The 22,953-nt window shown below is 35.6% G+C and overlaps 1 protein-coding gene and 1 pseudogene across 1 annotated transcript; both read left to right on the top strand.

The window, feature by feature from the left end:
* The first annotated feature begins 1,697 nt into the window (after nucleotides 1–1,697).
* Nucleotides 1,698–11,897, top strand: LOC128175623 (uncharacterized). The gene is made up of 10 exons (XM_052841397.1): nucleotides 1,698–2,159; nucleotides 3,354–5,077; nucleotides 5,699–5,926; nucleotides 6,997–7,122; nucleotides 7,687–7,839; nucleotides 9,247–9,376; nucleotides 9,539–9,666; nucleotides 9,951–10,028; nucleotides 10,356–10,526; nucleotides 11,356–11,897. Exons 1-10 carry the CDS (start codon nucleotides 1,769–1,771, stop codon nucleotides 11,764–11,766), a joined length of 3,540 nt encoding a protein of 1,179 aa, XP_052697357.1. The 5' UTR covers nucleotides 1,698–1,768; the 3' UTR covers nucleotides 11,767–11,897.
* A 2,675-nt stretch (nucleotides 11,898–14,572) lies between these two features.
* Nucleotides 14,573–18,575, top strand: LOC128176833 (uncharacterized; annotated as a pseudogene).
* Nucleotides 18,576–22,953: the final 4,378 nt, after the last annotated feature.

The raw sequence follows: 22,953 nt of genomic DNA on the forward strand, positions 1-22,953 counted from the left end.
ATTAGGCGATAACGAGGCTTCAGCGGAAGTGACGTCACGGGGTCAACACGAGGGAAATTTCCTTACAAAGCTATACAAATTAAATTCGATTTTTCAGCCAAAATGATTGATATAGGTCTGATGTTTTGACGTATCTTGTTAATTTAAGTATTGTAGATCTAGAAATTTGTATCTGTTATTATTTTATTACAATCAGATTTCTTTTTAAAGGATTTTAAAATTTGTTATTCTCGTCGCCTTTTTACCGATGAATACGATATCTTAAAACGCTTACATGGGCAAATTTATGTTCATTATTCATTTTATTGATTACATAATATCCTTTCACACACGAGTGATCCGAGATAATGACACAGGTAAACAGGTAAACTAACGAAGCCACTGCTCCAGACACACGTGTATCTGGGGTATGTATACACAAGGTACACGAGTCTGGTGAACAAAGAGAGGGTTTCACACCTCTAGACTGGTAAATTGAATTGTGTATAATTAGCTTCTCAATTGTTAAAGATAAAAACAGAAAAATAAATTACACTGTGTAAAATCAAGCATTCGTCAGCTAAAACATGTGTATAGTCCGTCAATCAGTGAATAAAGAATCATGCATGATACTATTAAATAGTAAAACTAATGTTCGAAGAAAATGCCTTATTGTTACTTATCTTATCACTTAAATAATGACAAAAATTTACAATTCTGCAATTGAAGCCTTTTTTATGTGATCAAGTAATTATTTTGGATTTATAATTTCTTATTTAATAAAGTGCAACTTTCTTTCGAGCGCTATGGTCAGCAATTAAACGCTTTATAACTCCGTATAGCTTAAATTGTAATACTGACAACGAATCATTATGAAATCTAAATAAACTGGAACATTTTGACAAAGGATGTAAATAAATGTAAAATTAAATTTCATTATCGTATTTTTAAAAGAATACGAGACAGACATAATCATGCATGCAGCCATCTTGGACTTTCGCCTTGATCCGTTTATAATCCCGTGTTTGTTTGTTAAAGAATGCATACTATTTTGATTGTTATTGGTCCGATATCAATATTATTGAATAATCGGGCGACATCATTTGTAATGTTATGCCTTATACGAGGAATAGACCCCGAGTTACCTTTTACGAAATATCATTATGTATTATCAATATTATTAATCAGTTAATAATGTCACTGAGAAATCATTCGAAAGAATGACAATATTAACAAAATATGATTCTTATAACAATAATGCTTTGATTAATTGTCATTTTGCTACATATGGAGTGCATTTATATGTAAAATGTGTTACACATGTGACGAAATTCATGAAGCAAACAATTGTCCGAATTCGGCATTTTTGTTCGATAAAATACGGGTTAAACTCAAACGACAGTATAATTAGTCATCCAGGGTTGATAAGGAAATAAAATAACAGAAAAAATTGTTCATATATCGATAAAACAATGCAAGAAAACGAACGGTTTTCATATGATATTCCTGTTTCTCATACAGCGGCGTTGACCCCGTGACGTCACAGTTCATCTCGCGCCAAATCGGCTTGATTCAAAACTCGTTCAGGTGTGAAATCGGGTTTTCCCCAAATATCTCGAAAACTACTTATGCGATCGCTGTAAAATTTTCAGGATGATGTTTTTACACATAGATCTCCATTATATAAAAAATTGACCGGCACTGCAGGTACCCTTTAAGACGAAAAGAACTTGATTCAAAACAAGGTAAAAAAAGACCAGACTTCTGTCTGTGTATACAACAGAACTACATGTATGGTAGAATGTCACAGACGGAAATCGGAAGCCAATATGAGAATCATTCAACAGATGCGACACAAGCCAAAGACAAAGAACCAATAGTGAGAAATTGTGAGAATGGTTGTCAAAATACGGAATTTGAAGTTCCATGTAACTGTACTGTCTCTCAGTCAAAGTGTCGGAACAGACAGTACTCGCAGGCTGAACCAAAGCCCAACAGAAAGAGAAAAAAGAAGAGATATCTGAAACAATTGTCGTCTAAGGTTGGAATACCAAACGATTCATCTTCGGCAACAGAGAACAGAAAACACAGGGCGTTAAGTGAGACCGGGGAAGCGCTGGGGAGAGGCAGTCCGTTCATTTACTGTAGATTTATTGTCAAGTTTCCAATACTAGCCTTTTGTAAGTATGCCAAACAAATCATGTGTAATATGTCTATAGAATGGAGTATAAAGGTTACTTCTGTCTAGTTAAACTGGAACATGAAACGATAACTTTTAGTGTCATTGTATTTCAAAATATCGCTGTTCAACAGGGCATACTAGTACTTTATTGATTATTTCATGTTTCGTTTGTTTTGATAATACATGTGTCCGATAAATTGCTATACCTATTATATACCCGAAATACTTATTTGATAGTTCATATATGTTTTGTTTCTTTAAAATAAGTAATTGGGTGCGTGTATTTTATTTGACATGGCTTCCTGGTAAATTCAAGGGGGTTGGGGAGGGGGAGGGGGGGGGGGGGCACAGGTCCCAAAAATAATAAGCTGTGATTGAAGTTGGACTTTTTAAAATATTTTTGTTATAAAATCCACGTTTTTGCAATTGACTGTGTTATACTTACTAATTAATGAATATATATAACTCCGTCATCCGTATGTTTCGTTTACTTGTTCTAATGAATGAGTATAATATTTGGAATTAATAAGTTAATATATCTCAAATTGTAACATTAATTATAATTAGCTTTATTTATAACTTAATATTTATAACAACTCGGTAATTGGATCAAGTACTAATTAATAGATAGAGGCTCACGCAGTGTGTAAGTGGGTGGGGGGTAACTACATTGTACAGTCGCACCTGTACTTAAACGACGCGGTGTTGCAGTTTTTAAGTTTTCTAAATCTGTCTAATTGAATACAATAAACACATTTTTAAGTAACATAGTGATGCACACCCGACATTTTTACATTTTGTTCTTTTTTTGGACGATTGATCATTTCCACAAACTTTAGCTTTCATATGAAATTAATAGGACGATTTCGAATGACTTCCTCGTTACTTAAGGTGTTTTGAATATCCTAGGTTTGGGAAGGGGGGGGGGTGGTATATACGTGCTTCTTCAAAACTTTCTTTTTCTGTCAAACAATACGGTTAAATTTGATAAAAAGAAAGGGATTTTAAAGTTGGGGAGGAGTCATACTAAATGCGGGCAAGTGTTCAGAACATTCTTCTATCTGAAAAAAAACCCCTCAATGTTAAAGAATATAAGTTATGTCTTTGTCATGTTTATTTCTTTTTTTGTTGATTAAAAAGCATGTACCGCAATACACTCTACATTTTTACCAGCCTTTATCATGTTTTCCAGTGCTGTCGTCGACTCTACACGTGTTTGCAATTGTGGCTACTGTTTCCTTGGTTGTGACCGGGGACAACGTGTTTCCAACCGATTTCAAAAAGTTACCCTTGGTCTTGTACGATGACAGCAGCAGAAAGCGAGATTTGGCGTGGCGGAGCCGGGACGCCTTCTCTATGAGGATCACACGACCCGTGTACGGCATCTACTACCCTACTTGGGTGGGAGGACAGGTCAAGGACATTTTAGAAGTCATTTTAGAGGTCGACGATGGAAGCATATTTAGTAAAAATAATCTTTACCTAATTCAACAAATAGAAAATCTGCTGTTTAATTTCAAAGATTACAAGTCTACATACTGCCAAAGAGATGAGTTATATGAGTGTGTGAAGCCTTGGTCGATTATTCGGCTGTTTGATGGAACGTATAAAAGTGTTGATTCAAGTTTCTATAATCCAAATTTCGATCATCCAACAGACGTTTTATGTAATGCAAAGAAATTCACGGAAACAAAGGAATTTGTGGAGTATCTGTTTCCCAAAGGATATGATCCCTGTCAGTCCGGAAGTGATTCCTCTATGACGAGGATATTTTTAATCATGGGATATCCTTTGTTGGGCAGCAACAGTAACTCTCGAATCAACAACTTCTTAATAAATGAAGTTAAGCCACACGTGGAGAGCATACGAGATAATATTATTGGAGATAGAATGCATTTATACTACACCAGTAAAATGATATTTGACAGCGACGTTACTCAGCAGGCCTTTGACGACATGTTATTTGCAATTGGAAGTTTTCTCTTCATATTCCTTGTTATGTGGATTCAAACAAAGTCGTTCTTTATAACAACGTTCGGGATTTTCAGTATATTAACAAGCTTTCTACTGGCCAATTTAGTTTATCGATATATCTTCAGCTATGAATACTTTGGATTTTTTCACATTATTTCGATGTTCATTATCCTTGGAATCGGTGCAGACGACGTGTTTGTATTCTATGACTGCTGGCGCCTTACTGATGACGTCAACTATCCAAGTTTAGCTCACCGTCTGACTGACTGTTACTACAGGGCCGCCAAAACTACTTTTGTCACCTCAGTCACAACAATGGCAGCATTTCTTGTCAGCGGCATGTCTCCATTGCTGCCGGTGGCATCTTTTGGTCTGTTCACCGGCATTTTGGTTGGTGTTAACTATATATGTGACCTAGTCTACTTTCCAACGGCTATCGTTTTATATTCACAGAAAATAAGACCTAAAACCACAAAGTGTTATGATTGGATAAGTAAAAAAGTTCACTGTTTGAAAGGTATCAAATGCAAGCTAGACATGTGCAAGAAAAGCGAAAACTTGCGAGGAAAAGATTCAGAAAAAACGACGCCATCTAATTCATCTGTATCGTTTTTGTGCTCTCCGCGACAGACGGCCAAAGAGGATTCCAGTCGTCTGTTCCCGAAATTACCGCCAATTTCTCAAATAAGGAATTTAGATCATTTACAATTCTCCGATACTTTTAATACTGAAAAGAATTTTAAACCAAAACAATCCACTGACAAAACAAACACCACGCGAAAAGAATTTGAGGAACGAATGCTGGTTGTTCGGTTCCTTCGTCACGGGTTCTATTCGTTCCTTTCCCTTCGAATAGTGCGACTAGTTTTACTGGTCTTGTTCTTGGGGATGTCGGCCTTCTTGATCTATAGTGCAACCAATTTGGAACCTGACAGCAAGCAAGTATGTGTATAAAAGTACAATCTAGATTCTCCTTTATATACAGATTACGAACCGGTGTAAATTTAACATTTAACATCATTTAAAAACTTATTGGGCTCGTATTATAGTTGTTGAAAGTTGGGGGGGGGGGGGGGCAAACGTACCCAAAATCATAACAAATAAATCCAAGAATACTAATCACGTAGGGGGGATTAGTGCATGTATATAGTATCACAAGTTTCTATAATAATGTCTTTTACAAATTAACAATTTTTAATTGTCAGTGAGTTCATGACTAATTAATTAGTCATAGACTCATTGACAATTAAAAATGTGATAATTTGTAAAATATAATAATGTTAAGTTTCCCCATAATTCGAATCGGGGGGTGGGGGGTGGGGGGAGGGGAGTCCTTTAAAATTCCTATCTGCTTCCAGAAAAAGGGGAGGGGGCAAATCCCCCCCCCCCCTCCCCAACACTGCGCGCCGGTTTACTTATTTGTAGCTACTCACTGTTGCACATCTGCTACACGTGCAAGTCACTGCATGCCTACAAGATTTAATTAATGTACAAAAAATAAATTAATAATATGATATTGTTTTTCAACAATAACATACGTGTATACATCTTTTCCTTTTACAGGTTCAGATTTTCCGATCATCTCACAATCACGGCAAAGCATCCTTCCATCATTATTACTCGTTCCAAAGAAACTTTGAAGAAGAATACACCAGTGTGTATCTGGTGTGGGGGATGATGGAGAAGGACACCTCTCCGTGCAGTCGGAAGTCCTCGGATTTCTGCAGTGGAACAATGGTTTGGGACCAGTCCTTTAATTCTTCCTCACCAGAAGCACAAATGGCAATTTATGTAACTACTTTATCTCACATAAACTTCATTAAAATGAAAATCATGAAAAGATTTCATGAAATTAATTTTGCATGAAATTTGATTCCCTGCGACTCTTATAGAGTTCAACTATTTCAACTATTTGTAAACAAATACTTTTTTTTTTGTTGAATTCTCAAAATAAAAATCCCCAAACACCAAAAGCAGAAAAACAGAACATTCTTCTTTCAATTTTAATTTAGGATTATTTCCAATTTCTACACTTTAAAACAACATTTTTTTAAAACCACTATTTTTTTATGTAGCACATGCTATGTTTTACTACCCGGCGAAGCCAATACCGTTTTTCGGTTATTTTGTGTCACTCATGATTTATGACGTTACTGAGTTTTAGGGTTCAAAATTGATTCGTGATGTTATCACAGACAAAGACAGTCAAAAATGTAAATATATAGGAATAAATCTTTTAGACAACACTCTTGCACCCTTTTAAAACAATGATTCATTCGTATTGTAAAGCAAATCAGAATTAGTTTTAATTCAAAACATTTAAAGCAGGCATATTTTTATGAAACAATTTTTAAGTAGTTCATATGCATATCTTCTTATGATCAATAGAATATGGAATTTAATATGAAAATGATTATGTTTTATTTTTATGAAAATTATTCCATGACAGGCACGTATCATCAGCCCCCTCCTCCCCCCCCCCCCCCCCCGGATTAGGATTTGAAGGAATTTGGACCCGTTTTTTTTGCTTGTCAAGATTTTTTGGATGTCTGCCCCCCCCCCCCCCCCTTTCAAAAACGATGCTACGTGCCTGCATGATAACTTTTTCATTCCAGTGAATACGACAAAAAGGAATTCGACAACTTTACGTAGATCATACGTGCAAAATCATCTACATATATATCTGTATGTCTTTATTCAACGTTCTTCTTCTCAGGAGATCGATTTACAACAGTAGTTTAAAAATGGCAAAGGCTATCCATCCCCCTTAATCACCATTAATAATTTCTCTATGAGAAAGTCCTCTACCTAAAAGTTCATATAACCAATGATCATCTGTTGTCTTATTTCCTGTTGAATAGAATTTGTGTCGACGATTGGAAAATGCCAGCGATTCTGAAATACAACGACTGAAAATAAGAAGAAATTCGTTAACTAATAAACCGGAAGTCAGTTGCTATCTGACAGCCATGGAGCGATTCCTTCAGGTAAAAGATATAATTATTATAGTAAGATGATAAACCAATTAAAATCTGTCCCCAAGATATTTATGCAGCGCATTTGGCCGATTTTTAATAAAAATACACATACCTGTGAAAAAAGTGCAATTGAAACCAATGAAAGGGAAAATTTCCAAGATATCTTCATTGACACATTATCATTTTTCACTCGGAAAAAATCACAGGAACGAAAACAGATTTTTCACGGAGTTTTATAATGGGGAATGTTTTCATCTTTTCTCTATTCGGAAGTCACTCGGAATACCTCTTGCAATTTTTCAACCTTATCATCCGGGTCTGCTGCAATACAAAATCCTCGTAGGCATAACATTTTTAGCCGTTTTATGTGGAAAGCTGATAAGCTAAAGGGGGTCTTTCATATGAGAAATCTTACTTTTGAATGAACATCATTTGAATCCCGAGATATTATAAATATCGAGTAATTAAGCAAATTGCGAATTGAGGATATCTTGGGACAGAGTTTAGCTATTTCACAAGACTTTTGATTCCTGGGTGGTTGTATACGATTTCCTTTTATTATTTATTCGACAGGAAGATGTTACAAATAACAGACAAGGGTATCCACCAGATCTTGATGTCAACGTTCCAATGGATCGCGGAAACATGACAAAATTCATGATTTCCAACAAAAATATCTACAAACACCCAAACACTCTTCCGGCTCATTTCAATAGATGGCTTGAGGTAAGTCCACAGAGGGACCTTTGTCATATAATATTATTTCTCGTACTTTTTTCATGTTGTGATTATGACATTTATTTTAAATCACTGAAAGATATTATTTAAACAATGAAATGGGTTTTTTTTTGGTGATTCATGCGGGATATGAAGGTGGCGACATTGCAGAAAAAAAATAAATATTTAAACCTGTAACGTGGGTTATGTAATTTTTTTCTGCAATGATCGATATCGCTACCTTCATTACCCGTATAAATCATCAAAGAAAGCATTTTATTGTTTATATTTACATCTTTCTTTTAATAAATCATTTAATTGATTGTAAAAAGTCAGTAAAATTCACCAAATTACTGTTAATGTACATCAGTATGTTAGCTTAAAGAACCAGCCAAATCGTCTCCTATCGGGAATTGAATCTGACATCTTCATGATTATTTCGTGCAGTCCGTGATTTTTCTTAGGTCGCTGTAGGTTTCGACCAATCGATAAATGTGGCATGTAGATTTCAGTTCTGTCAGTTTCAGTTGCTGTAGATTTTGACCAATCGATAAACGGGGCGTGCTGATTTCAGTCTGGCTGTTTCTATAGAGCTATGAATTAACTGTAAGTATAAGAGGGAATCATACTCGGTGGATGTAAATAGTATGCTATGGAGGCTGGCCGGTTCACAATATTCAAACTACAACCATTGATATTTTTTGAAAATGCTAACATATCAATTTAATTCACATGGAATATAATAAGCATTCATAAGATTTTTTGATCAGCAGCTGACATTATATAAATAGTGCCTGTTTGGGAGGGTAACAGTTGAAATTGAAATTGTTGAAATTGTCAATTTCAACTGTTATCCTCCCAAACAGGCACTATTTATTTTGTTATACTGAATGTCTTTTTAAAAATTTTTAAGAAAATTTTACTGCTTTTATATAGGAATAACGTGAATTCTACAGCGAACTGTACGCGCATAATTTTCGCGCATGTAACATTTTTTAATGTTACCCGTTGCCAAGTGCGTTGCTAACGCTGAGGGTAATAGAAAATATTATTAGCTGCGTCTTAACCAATGAGATTTCAGTATTTAACATGAAAGTATAACAATAAATATTATTAACTGCGTCTTAACCAATCAGATTTCAGTATTTAACATGAAAGTATTACAAATGCATTTATGTCCGAGGGATCGGTTAATACGCCCAACAAACAGAAATGATCTCACTGTGTGATCTAAAGTTTTCGAGCCTTGTTGTCTATTCGACAATCCCCCAAGTCATTTCAACTCTGTCAACGATGACAATACGAGAAAAGAACTGTTCGGCAACTTTGGTTAACGAAGATGATTATACATGTATTTATCATCGTGCAACTTTTCATATTTCTCCTAAATAAATCATTGGTCTTTGTTGTATATAGATTGGACTTGGGTACTGGATAACCAACAGATATACAGGCACAATTCACGAAGACTACTTTCTGTACAACCACCTTATTGGCGAGCAATACGTCAGAGGAGAAACAACTATCGCACAGAACACGCATTTAGGTACAGAATATATTATATATAGTGAAATTGTAAAACGTATATAGTACAATTTTCTTTTCACGGAACTGTCAAACGAGTAATGCTTATTATGTGTATTTGGTTGACCAATATGTTTTCAAAACACTAAAATCATTCTTCTTTATTTTACACGAAAACGCGCAGGGTTGTTTTATGGTACCAAAATAAGATATTTCGGTATCCAGGTCAACTTGACAGTTAGCGTCTTCACCCTGGGCTTGGCTGAGGGCAAGCCAGTGTACCAGGCTTGGGAACAACTGATGGTCGATGCGGTAAGCGATTGATGTTGAAACATAACCAACTCTATAATAACTTTCCATTAAAGCAATCTTCTTTTAAGCAATATGTGTTGTATTTTTAATGTTAAAATGTGTTAATATTGTCTTTAACTAATAAACAATTTTTCAACTGTCAATGAGTCTATGACAAATTAGTCATGGACTCGTTGACAATTAAAAATTGCTAATTAGTAAAAGACAATATGGTAATCTGCCGTTAACCTACCTGGCACACAAAGTTTTTTACTATTCAGATCTCATTGTTTTTATTTCATTAGAAAGAAAAAATGCCAGCTTCCTTGGGGAATGGCTTCCAGTGCACTAGGAACACTTGGCATTGGATACGAGTACAGGAGGTGAGCAGAGTGAAAAAGATCAAAGATAAAATAACCGATTATAATTAGTCCCGTTCATCCAAACGCTCGGCTGTCTCCGTAAATCTCCGACGAGCTCGTCGGAGATTTACGGAGACAGCCGAGTGTCTGGTTGAACGAGACTAATAACCGATTACATGCATATGTACTGATTTTACAACCAGTTACCATCGTTTCTATACGATTAGACATTGTCATTTCAAATAGAGGCGTTAGCATGATTTGTTTCCATTTATATACTTAATTAAAATCTAGATGAAATCCTCTAGGGTAAAGAGCTGTGTAACTGCTATAGTCCTTTAATTCCAGGTACTCTCCGAGTCGGCTGTGATGGGGATCATTATTGGGCTGTCCGTGGCCCTGCCTGTCCTCGTCCTTACAACCATGAACATCATCATCGGGTTCATAGCATGGACCGTGATTGTCATGGTGACGGTGTGTGTCGTGGGATCTATACCACTCCTGGGCTGGAAATTGGGGGTACGTGTTGAAGATTAAGCTAACACCAACTTTCTGTTTTTCATGACACCAATGCCTTTAAGTATGGAATTAAAATATATTAAGAGCTTACATAATTTTTTCGTTAGGGTTGGTTAGAAAATCTTGATACATTTGTAGGTCAAAAAAAGAACAAGACTTGCTTCTTCATGCCCCCTTATATATGTATACTACAATAGATGTTTCTCTATTATCATGTATTACTGATATTAAATACATGTATGAACACATTGTCCATTTGACATATTTTATTTTTTTAAATAAAATCTGCAATATGACTAATCTAGTTAACGTTGATAAGTCGGGGGACTCGCTTGCTGTGACGAACCCTTAAAAACCCAGTCTCCAGTCCAAACAAATATTCATATCAGATGTTTTTTTAAAGAAATAAAATATATCAGATAGGACTGAGATATTAATATTACTAATTTATTTAAAGAAACATGGAAGTCAAAAGCAACCGTATTTCTTGGTTCCAAAATAATCAAATTTGATTAATATTTGACCTTTTCATGGGTATTGATGGTCATTTATGCAGATATAATAAAGTCTCATTTGTCGAAAGTTAAATGTATACAAACTTACAGTAAAAACATGTGCTGAAAGTCGACAATTCTTTATGATAATCTGAAAAAGTCCGACTTAATATTTAAGTATATAACAATATAAATACAAGAATACAACGGTTCCGAAGAATTTTTTCTCAATTAAGTATAGGAAAGTTTATAATATATGACACACTATCCGCCCTCCCCAGTTTTCACCTGCCTACAAGTCACATCAGTTAGATATGGTGCCTCTGTTGTTGTAGGTCCTGGAATCGCTCAACCTGTGTATGGTGGTCGGACTGGCAGTGGATTACGTGGTCCATCTCGCCGAGGCCTACAACGTGTCTCCATACATCAGACGCCAAGACAAGACGCGCAACATGCTGGAGAAGATGGGCCTCTCCGTCCTCTCGGGCGCTTTTACAACCTTTGGGGCTGCTCTGTTTATGCTGGGGGCCCAAATTCAGTTTATCTACCAATTTGGTATATTTGTTATGATCACAGTGTGTGCATCTATGTTATTTTCTATGTTTGCATTCACTTCCTTGATGTTAGTCCTTGGACCTGAGGGTAATACGGGTTCTGTAAAGGCATTGGTTAAATGGATTTTCTGCTGTCACGGTAAACAAAATGGTAAAAATCAAGATTCAGATGTACAACCAAATCCTGCATGAGGACCTATGTTTGACCTGCCTTTCTTCTTAGTGCCAAATATGATCCTTAATGTCTTTCATTGTATATGGGAACTATTTTATGTGCTGTTATAATTTTATTATGTTTATGAATTAAAAGACATTGAACTGTTTTGGAAATATATTATTGAATGACGTTTCATGAGACCAGGCTTTATAATTATTGTTAAAGTCTGTTCTAAAATGTTCAAGCTTGGAGAGCGCGGGAGGCTAGATCCAATCCAACCTTCATAAAAAGAGTCGAAGAAGCTGTAAGAATACAGCAAATACACATAGAACCATTTTAACAAGACCTTGGACTTTCAGTAGAACGTAACTATCTATTTCTTGTGTCAAAACAAGTAAAACATGACACTGGTTTCATGTGAAATATACACCGATTGCGTAGTCTTTGCTCAAAAGCCAGACAAATCTTGTTGATTTCAAAGAGCAATGGCAGAGTGGCCTTCAATGAAATAGACAAGCCTACGTCACACTGCTGTTTGCGGCAACTACTCAAAGTCCAAGCTCTTGTTAAAATGGTTCTATTTTCAAAAAATCCATTCAAGTAAAAAACCTAAAATAACACTAAATGGGTTATAGGGGCCAAGTTTATAGGAATATATAAACATCAGGTCCCTATTATGGTTTTTTCTTAAAGTTATTATCATATCGTTACAAGCTTATTTTTTTAAAAAGGTTAGGAAGCTAGCGCAGTTATCTGGAAAAAAAATCAGAGAAAAAGTTTATTTAAAATGTCTTCTTTATATATCAGCCATGTTACAATGCACTTTAATTGAAAAATTACACACTTTTAATTTTTTTTTAAAAAAGTGTGTTATTTTTTGGGATCAAGTCAACGCACTTTAATTTTTTTCAAAGTGCGTTGATATTTACGCACTTTGAAAAAAAATGTGCAGGGTTCGGTCGAACTATTTATACTTTCATTTAAAATAAACATAGGTAATCACAGATTACAAATCTCACCGAGACGGGGCATCACTATATGAGCACACCTTTATCATATTATATGAAAATTATAGTTAATAGTATTGTAGTGTAATTGACACAATATCATAAACGAGGGTTGTTAGAAAAGTTCGCGGACAAAGTGATTAACGGCAAAATTAATGTGTACTTTGTAGGATGACGTATGTTTTATTGAATGACTACCAATTTAAAAAAGTATGCAAAAAATCATATGATTTTGAAGTTGTTTTCAAAAGATACAGCGATTTTCATTTTGCATGAATTGGATTTATGGAGCACCATTTCATATTTCCACGACGTCAGACTACTGAAAGGCAATTTAAAACTGTCACTCTTAAACACATTTTAGTTCACACACTTTTCATGCTATTAACCCATTTATAAAACGCATGTTCATACCATTATTTGTCAATTTTTTATAATGTCTTTTGTTTCATATCGTAGATCATTTAGGTCCGAAAATCTCTGTCCACGCAGTCTCGACTTCAGATAAGGAAATAAAGCGAAATCCATAGGTGCAAGATCCGGGCTGTATGGGGGTCGGGGTGCTGCAAGAGCTCAATACATCAGTATTCTCATTTTCAAACCTTCAATTCGAATTGTGGCTCCAGTTGCAAACCTTCGTCCTATAAAAATAGCAGCATCTATGAAACTTTTGGTCTCCATCGGATATTTTTCTGTGTGCACACAAAATTTAATGACGACCCGGTACTCCAAGGTGTCCATTTACGTTAACGTTTTTGACTCGTTTTTCTAGCGTTGGCCGTCCATATTTGGCGATAAAACGAACAGAAATCCTTCAATTTAATTGAAACTTTTACCAAATGACCTTCATAACTTATTGTGATATTATATGAAATATCCTTTATTTTTATGCGCTTAAACTGTACATTTTCTTAATAAGGAAAAATGCGTGCAAAGTATAAAACAATTAAAAACTGACATTCTCCGTGAAGCATATCTTATCAAAGTAATTAATCTGTATATTTTTTAAGGTGCATTTAAAATAAAGAAATCTTTACATATTTCTTAGAAAATACATCAAGATTAAATATAACAAGTCTCGCTGGTATCATGCGAATAGTCCGTTCACAATCGAACTTGTCCGCGAACTTTTCTAACAACCCTCGTACATGTATCATATGTTAAAATATTGTTTGATAATCAAACGTTAATTTCATACGGTATATATTGTAAGAAACAATTTTAATCAATACAGTAATAAAAAAATTTGATGTTACTTCATATGATACTATACAATATTGTGCCACATGATATATCATATGATACAATACAACACTGTAATATATATAATGAAACAATATGAGATTTTGTCGAAATATATAATTGTATCATGAAATATATAGAGAGTAAAACATAACCTTCGGCCCTCGGGCTGAGATTGGAGTCTCGGGCTGATACTGGCTGTGATATGGGAAAAAGGCATCTATTATTATATTTATTACATGCTTTGTTATAAAAATATGATAAAGACCTAGTAAGTTGTCAGAACTTGTGTCCGAAGCATTTGTATATGTATCTTATATATATATGTATACAATAAAATATGTTCAAATCAAATCAAATCAATTTTTTTTAAACATCAACTTGAACAAATTGATTCTAAATATCAATTGAAAGTAGTCTGTACATGTATTAAATTAAAATATCAGATCTTATTGTTTAACCAAACTTGTAGTTACAGGGCCAGAATTTCCCCAGGTTTTCAAATTAACTGCTCCAAAACATTTGCTAGCATTTGTAGTTTTAAATGTCGACTGTAACAAATGTTTAATTTTTCGTTTGTAAACACGCACAAATGCCGAAACAAAAGAAGGCAGAGAAGGTGTGATACGGATCCGTATCATCCCCAGGGCTGATAACCTGTATCAGCCCCGGAGGCCGATATGAGTTGTGTGATGTCATCTGTATCATACATACAAAAAACCTGTATTTATTACTAAGTACGCAATAAACACCTTTAATAAATCATGGTCATTACCTCTACCTCTTTGCTTAAATCCTAAGTTAATTTTGCCATTGGAAAAATTGAGGAGCACTTAGAAACATTTGGCAAGCGAAGATGATTACATGTAAAATAAAGGGAGATGAAAGCCACCTCCTAAAATAAAAAAAAATCCTGGACACAGCCTTGGTCATATAATCATTTTATACCATGCGCGGATCTAAGGGTTGGGGAGGGTCGCGAGAGGGTATCCTACACACACTGGAAAATTTGATTTTTTTCTTAAATGAACATAGTAAAATTACCGAAAATATACCTGCCCCCCCCCCCCCCCACGGCAAATTCAAATATTCCCAGGATCCCTTTTGGAAAAACAATTCTGGATTTACGCATTTATATACACGTATTCGTGGTTTATAAACGCACCCAAACCATTTCATAAAACTGCTGAATTTTGAATTTATATCTTATAAAATAATGGAAAGATCTTTAAGAAGCCAAACTCTTTATTCTTTAGACCTATATAATTGATTAAATAGATTTATTTTCTCCGATCGATTATTAGAATCCTGTACACGTATAATCAGAATAAGAAAATTTCTCAAAAATATTTTTTTTTCAAAAGGGAGATTCCGTGCTCCAAATTTAGAATTGTATTTTTAGCATATAAACGTTCATTGGATATGGTTAGACTGATGACGTCATGATTACCAAGGCTTGCGTTGTGTTTTGGTTACATCACCAGTGTTTCAGCATCAGAAGTTGAGGCAAGACGTGTTTTTCGCAGAGCGAAATATTTCTGAGGATTACTGTATCGAAAGACTTTAGAAAGCCACAGAAATGAATAGCTATTCATCTAAGAGGGTAATGTTCAAGTTTATTCATTTTTACGGTAAAAAATCTCATATTTTGTTGTCTAGGCATCATGTTTTAAAATACCCGAATGTGAAGCATTCGATTTGGCAGAGTAACAAGATGTGCAGGTCATCATGTAGGTTTATCTTATGAAAGAAACTTATATCAATATCATTCATACATAATTTATCAAATAACAAAGTATATAAAACACTTGATTGAAAATTAATTAGCATTTTCTACAAAATTTTGTGTAAGGTACATCAGCTTTAAAATTATAAATAATCCTTTTTTTATTCATTCAAAATGGCTGCATAGCAACCATTTCTACTGCCAGAAATGTGAAGTAAAAATATACTTACAAATTAAAGATTTTTAAAAAAGAGATGTACGAATGCCACTTATGTTATCGTTTAATGAATGCGATGTAGTTTATGACAATTCACAATGAATTATAACCAATCTGAACACAGAACAGTTGAATTTTCATGAACAATAAGCCTACTGTATATCGATATATCACATTTACAAAAATAAACGTATTCAATTTTCAAATACAATGCGATGTAAAGTTTCGCTTAGTTTATCGTAAAGTTTATAACAACACAATTAAAATATGTATGTGAATAAACTTTTATATAAAAGAGAAAACAAACATACAGAATTCATAAGTAACATGACAAAATACACGTTTTCTGTTCTATAAATTAACGGATGGCCCTTTTTATTCCAGAAGAGAATGGATGAGCAGTGTTTGGCCCCGGAAGCTGCCTCCATTATTTACGAGAGGCCAGAGATGGGCTTCCTGACCACTCCCCTAACTTCCGGGACTCTTATGGAGGTCTCAGATTTATTCTTATGTAAAAAAAAATATTGGTGTAGGAAGTAAGTGAATAAAATCAGACCTAACTATCTTCTCTTCTTCTCACTCTCCTATCTGTCCGGCATACGTCGTTCTTCTGTACTGTATGTACTTCAATTCTTCTTCATCTCTATGATAATTTGTTTTTTGCTGAAATTACCTTGAATTATTTTCACAGCTATATGCATGTACACATATATATTCACAATCTTTTGAAGAAATTGGCTTTAAGTTAATTTGCTGCTTAATATTTAGGCTAACCAAGTGTTGAGTGATGAACAGATTCAGCAGTTCATCAGTTCCACGGTCCTTGCCCGCCACAGCCATAGATCAATTACAAAGCCTAGCAATGTCAGCTATTGGCCCTACTGCCAAGCAGAAAGCAGACCAACACTACAGGTACATCATAATATCAACGTATTCAAACATTTGTTTATCCTTATTGCATTTTACATTTGAAGAAAACAGGAATTAAACTGATAGACAATCATTTATTTTAGAATTTCCAAACTTCTACACAGAAAATCACTGTTCCACAAAATCAGGGCTCGTTGTCTTTGCAGACAGTCACTCCTCAGGTCCCTCGCGAACAACCCCAGCATTATGCTCAAAGAGACATGTTCTATGGACACCCTCAGTCAATTGTCAACACAGAATCATACAACAGTATTCAAAACGGACAATTCAGCCAATATGCAGGCATTACCTCTGACCAAATTTGTTCCAAGAACAAGAAAAATACCGAAAGACGACGAAAAAACTACAAATCCAAGGCAGGCCCGCAAGGATCTCAGAGATCTCCTAATGTCGACAAAAAACAGCCACCAATCGGTATAGCCACAACAAACCACGTGACAACTGGCGACCTCTCCCAGAATTCGCCAACAAACAAGCATGTAAGTACAGATAATCATGACAATTCGTTCCTTTATTGACTTTTTATTTCTATATTTAAATTTAAATGAATATAATTATATTGAGGCTATTTCTTTAGAAAAATAACACTGACTTTGTGTTTTAGGAGCCATGGAGTCTGGTTCCCAAACCCGTGCTTATGTACGTTAAGCCCATGGAGGCCCAGACAAACCAAACCCTTTCCAGACTGATGGCTCTCAGAGCAGCAGAAAGGGTATGTTGATTAAAGTTTCTATAAAAGCCCATTAATTGAAGTCCAGTAATAATTTTCTCTTATAGTTTAAACAGTTCAGAATGCATAAAACATTTACCACGTTTTCTAAGGTTGGTGGAGTTGGTTGCTTTGAAAACAATGGCTACAAGAACGTTGTTGCAAAAAGAAAGCTAGACCCAGAGCAAAGTGACAGTGGTGGCAGAACAAAGAAAAGGATGAGGGGTCAGAACCATGGTCATACAAGTGAACAACTATCCACAGAACAGACTGGTGGCAAGGTACTACTACTACTACTACTACTACTACTACTACTACTACCTCTCTCTCTCTCTCTCTCTCTCTCTCTCTCTCTCTCTCTCTCTCTCTGTGCTTTTAAATCGATATTATTATAAAAAGAATTGTGTTAATTTTTTTTTACTTGAAACAGAAGACAGTCAAACGTATCATAGTTCCACCGAAAACCAGAAACAACCCTGTGAGTCCCCCGCCTTACGTGTCCAGAATCATGAGGATCCTGGCCAGGGGACAGCAGACACAATCTGATACCTTGGATGATAACGAACACACCAACGAAAAACTGACCCAAAAGGGATCTGCTGAACTCAGGACTGAATCTATCTCAAAGGTTCGTCTTTTGCGTTTTCAAGGAAGTTATCTCTTATCAGAGTATCTATGAACATAGAATATTGTCAATAGGGAATTGTAACTTATTCGCTCAGTCTCAATAATGTTATCTTGACATGGGTTGATGCTTTTAATAATAACTAACTATAAATAACTATATAAGTTTATCCTTTTCTCTTTTTTATCAAATTCCAGGAAATCAAACAAGCGATCACATCAAGAACTGTGGACAATAAAACGTTCTTGAAGGACTTGTCATGTGACGCTCTTCTGAACACGGACAATTTCTTTGGACCGGAAATGTTTGTCACTTCCGGTGACCAATGCTTTGAGGGCCCCTCCTCCTTCCTGTAATCTCACGGTTGAGTCCGGGTCGAGGCAGGGATGGCCAGTTTTTGATTTGAGTGTAGAAACATCAACAGATACCTCACAGTCTTTCATCAATACTTTTAAATAATATCTGTGATCATATTTGTAAGACTTTCATCTGATCAATCTTTATTTTTCACTCATTTTCATGTGCCAAATGAATCGGATATATCGGGCAGGGATTTTTGTTTCGTAATTTCGTTTTATCTGTCATCTTTTTTTGGGGTGGGTGGGGGTGAGGTGAAGTAGGGGTGGGTCTTATTCTTGATAACATTATCTTTCATCTTTCATTTTTCATGAATTATTTCACTAGTATTTCCATTTTAATTAAATTTATGTTAACACTTTTTTTTTTTACCTTTTTCGAAAATTACTTGCGCCTGATATATCTGAAATTGATTTTACAATTGATATAAGCAAATGAAATGTCCATGCATGTTTATATTATAGCTTGTTGGTGTTTTTAATTACTTTAACATGTATCATATTTTCCTCAAAACATTTTTTTCCAGTTTGATAATCACTAAACAATGTGTGTTCAAAGCAGTTCTATCGAAACCTTTTATCATCATGTCATCAATTGAAAAATGAATAAAAAAAATGGAGAAAAACAATACAAATGTAATATTTTTAGATATACTGCTTTAACTGCAACTATATGCATTAATGTATAGACATATACCCACATACCACATAATCAGGACAACCACATTAGACTTGTGCATCTGAGAAATCGTTTCCAGACAGCAAGTTTGACTGCCCGTAGCATTCCAGGGCTTCGACCAATTAGTCCAAGAACTGTGCGTAATCGTCTGCGCGAGCAAAACATCAGACCAAGACGTCCAGCAGTGCGCCCAGTACTATTTCAACGTCATCGTATCGCCAGACTAGCTTTGGTGGAGGTAGCGTTATGGGGTGAAATATCAGCACGTGGAAGGACCCCTCTACAAATTGTCAATAGAAATCTGACCGGCGTACGCTATCGAGATGAAATTATTCAGCGTCATGTGATACCCTTCATACAGAGACATCAAAATCACATCACTCTGCAGCAAGACAACGCAAGGCCACACGTTGCACGTGTAGTCAGGAACTTGTTTGTTCAACAGAATGTCGATGTCTTGCCTTGGCCAGCTGTTTCCCCCGAATTTTCGCTGATCGAGCACGTCTGGGATGAAATGGAAAGACGTTTACGCCGTTTACCAAATCAGCCAGTGACATTGGCTGATTTAGGCCAGCCTTTAACCAACATCTGGAACAACATCCCTCAAGCATTTCTGAACACTTTAGTGGCATCAATGAGGCGTCGCTGTCAAGCATGCGTGAACGCAAATGGTGGTCAGACGCGTTATTAATTTTGTTATTTTAATTTCAAATAACAGTGACTTTCGAGTGTGTTGAAATTGACGTTCTTCGACATTGACATTAATGGGTTATTATACTTTCATGTTAAATACTGAAATACTGAAATACTCAAAAACCATTGTCAACCTCCGCTTCGCGTCGGTTGACAATGGTTTTCTCGGGGTGTCAATTTCAACTCTTACCCTCCCAAACAGGCACTATTTATATATTGTGAGATGTTGTTACGAATACATGTGTTAACAGTATCAAAAAAAATAAAATTTGTTCCTTGTAATTTTAAAATGTTTTTTCATATATTAAATAATGCACAGTTTCTTTTTTCCGATAGTATATATTCAAAGATTTGACAATACATTCAATGATGCAAAAAAAGAAGACTTCTCTTATTTTGATATTCATCTTCTAAGACCTATTAGATGCATCAACTGTGCAATCTTACTATCATATGTATCAGCGTATTAAAGTTAAAATAAAAATTGAAAATAAACTACACATGTACATGTATAAATAATCATAAATAGTGAAAGAATGTCACAGTGTCCTCTATATGAAGATTTGAGAATGTTAACGTAATTAAAATAACCAAGCGCACAAGTCAGGTACTCTAACCACTGAGCCATTTCAGACACAACAAAGTAGGCTGTTTAAATATTATGTGTGACTTTGACCACGAATTTACGGACTTGTATTATTTTTTCAAAACGTTCAATTGTTGGGATAAAAAAAAGATAATTTTAATGTAGAGTGGGTCATCTCTCCACGTTTTTTGTTGATTGAAATCGGTTTGTTTTCCAATAGACCTTATTTAGTCTATGAGAAAAATATGGAGCACAGACCCACTCTTTAAAAGAAAATGCATGAAGTTCTAAACAAGAGGCCCATGGGCCACATCGCTCACCTGAGGAACAACAGGTATGATAAAGTCAGCTTAATGGAGTCATAATACAATCTGGACAATGTACATTAATACATGTAGATCCTGTATAAATAAAATCCATTTTTCCCCCTTGGAACTCGGATAGCCCTGATTGCTGCCAATATTTACAAGAGCAGACTTTAATCACCGCTCCTGCACATATATAGGGACTCAACGTTACGCAGGCAGGGATGACCGCACACCTACGCAACTCAACAGGTACCAACGTTAACGCAAGCAGAGATAACGCAAACAGGGATGACCGCACACTTGCGCCAACAGCTCAACCTAACGCAGGCGCCGCAATCACCACCAATACAAGCAGGTATGACCGCACACTTGTATTAATGCGATACAGGGCAGAAATGACCACACATTCTGTATCGTTGGTTAGAAAAACACGAAGATTAGATAGACCAGGGATGTTAACAATCTCAATCTCTCCGTACCTGTTCAAGTTTAACCCCAAATAGTCGCTCGGTACAAAGCAATAGACACTGTCCCTATATATGTGCCGGCCTAAAATAATTCATAGTATCTAAAAATTGGAAATCAAAAATAAACAAACTAATCCAGCCTAACCCAAAACTACTTATGCAAAACAACTTATATATACATTGAATATTTATTATTGTATAAAAATAATCATCACAATAATTGGTTAACAGTGGATGCATTAATTAAAATAATCAAGAATCAATAAATCAAGGGCAATAACCCAAAACAGTAATACAAAAAGATTCTAATGAAAAAATAGCTGCCTGCTTCAATTTTATAGTCATATCACATGTTGAGTATTGCAGTTCTCAAAAAGATCCTTTACAATTGTTTATATATGGGATATTTCGCTACATCAAACTCTGAACCTTCTTGTGAGGCCGAATAATTGTCCTGGAGCCAAAGTCTTAACAATTATAAAGAATCATCTTGCTGATTAGTTTCTGAGAAGAAGATTTTAAAAGATTTACTCTTTATTCCTATGTAAAACTTTAACATCCCCCTCCCCCCTATGTGGCCTCACCCTACCCCCAGGGGTCATGATTTTCACAACTTTGTATATACACTACCTGAAGATACTTCCCACAAGTTTCAGCTTTCCTGGCTGATTAGTTTCTGAGAAGAAGATTTTTAAAGATTTACTCTATATATTCCTATGTAAAATTTTAACACCCCGCCCCCCAATGTGGCCTCACCCTACCCCTAGGGATCATGATTTTCACAACTTTGAATCTACACTACCTGAGGATGCTTCCACACAAGTTTCAGCTTTCCTGGCTGATAAGTTTCTGAGAAGAAGATTTTTAAAGATTTACTCTATATATTCCTATGTAAAACTTCGACACTCAATTGTGGCCCCAACCTAACCCCAGGGGTCATGATTTTCACAACTTTGAATCTACACTACCTGAGGATGCTTCCACACAAGTTTCAGCTTTCCTGGCTGATTAGTTTCTGAGAAGAAGATTTTTAAAGATTTACTCTATATATTCCTATGTAAAACTTCGACCCCCCACTGTGGCCCCACCCTACCCCTGGGGGTCATGATTTTCACAACTTTGAATCTACACTACCTGAGGATGCTTCCACAAAAGTTTCAGCTTTCCTGGCTGTTTAGTTTCTGAGAAGAAGATTTTTAAAGATTTACTCTATATATTCCTATGTAAAACTTTGACCCCCCCATTGTGGCCCCAACCTAACCCCAGGGGTCATGATTTTCACAACTTTGAATCTACACAACCTGAGGATGCTTCCACACAAGTTTCAGCTTTCCTGGCTGATTAGTTTCTGAGAAGAAGATTTTTAAAGATTTACTCTATATATTCCTATGTAAAACTTCGACCCCCCATTGTGGCCCCACCCTTCCCCTGGGGGTCATGATTTTCACAACTTTGAATCTACGCTACCTGAGGATGCTTCCACACAAGTTTCAGCTTTCCTGGCTGTTTAGTTTCTGAGAAGAAGATTTTTAAAGATTTACTCTATATATTCCTATGTAAAACTTCGACCCCCCATTGTGGCCCCACCCTACCCCCGGGGGGTCATGATTTTCACAACTTTGAATCTACACTACCTGAGGATGCTTCCACACAAGTTTCAGCTTTCCTGGCTGATAA

This window comes from Crassostrea angulata, chromosome 3, assembly GCF_025612915.1.
Source record: "Crassostrea angulata isolate pt1a10 chromosome 3, ASM2561291v2, whole genome shotgun sequence".
Lineage (NCBI taxonomy): Eukaryota > Metazoa > Mollusca > Bivalvia > Ostreida > Ostreidae > Magallana > Magallana angulata.

Bases quoted from the DNA above. Each gene is read 5' to 3' on its own strand.
- LOC128175623 (XM_052841397.1), top strand. From the start codon at position 1,769: ATGTATGGTAGAATGTCACAGACGGAAATCGGAAGCCAATATGAGAAT. The intron at 7,840-9,246 runs GTAAGTCCACAG...TGTTGTATATAG, and splicing joins ATTTCAATAGATGGCTTGAG to ATTGGACTTGGGTACTGGAT. The intron at 9,377-9,538 runs GTACAGAATATA...GAAAACGCGCAG, and splicing joins CGCACAGAACACGCATTTAG to GGTTGTTTTATGGTACCAAA.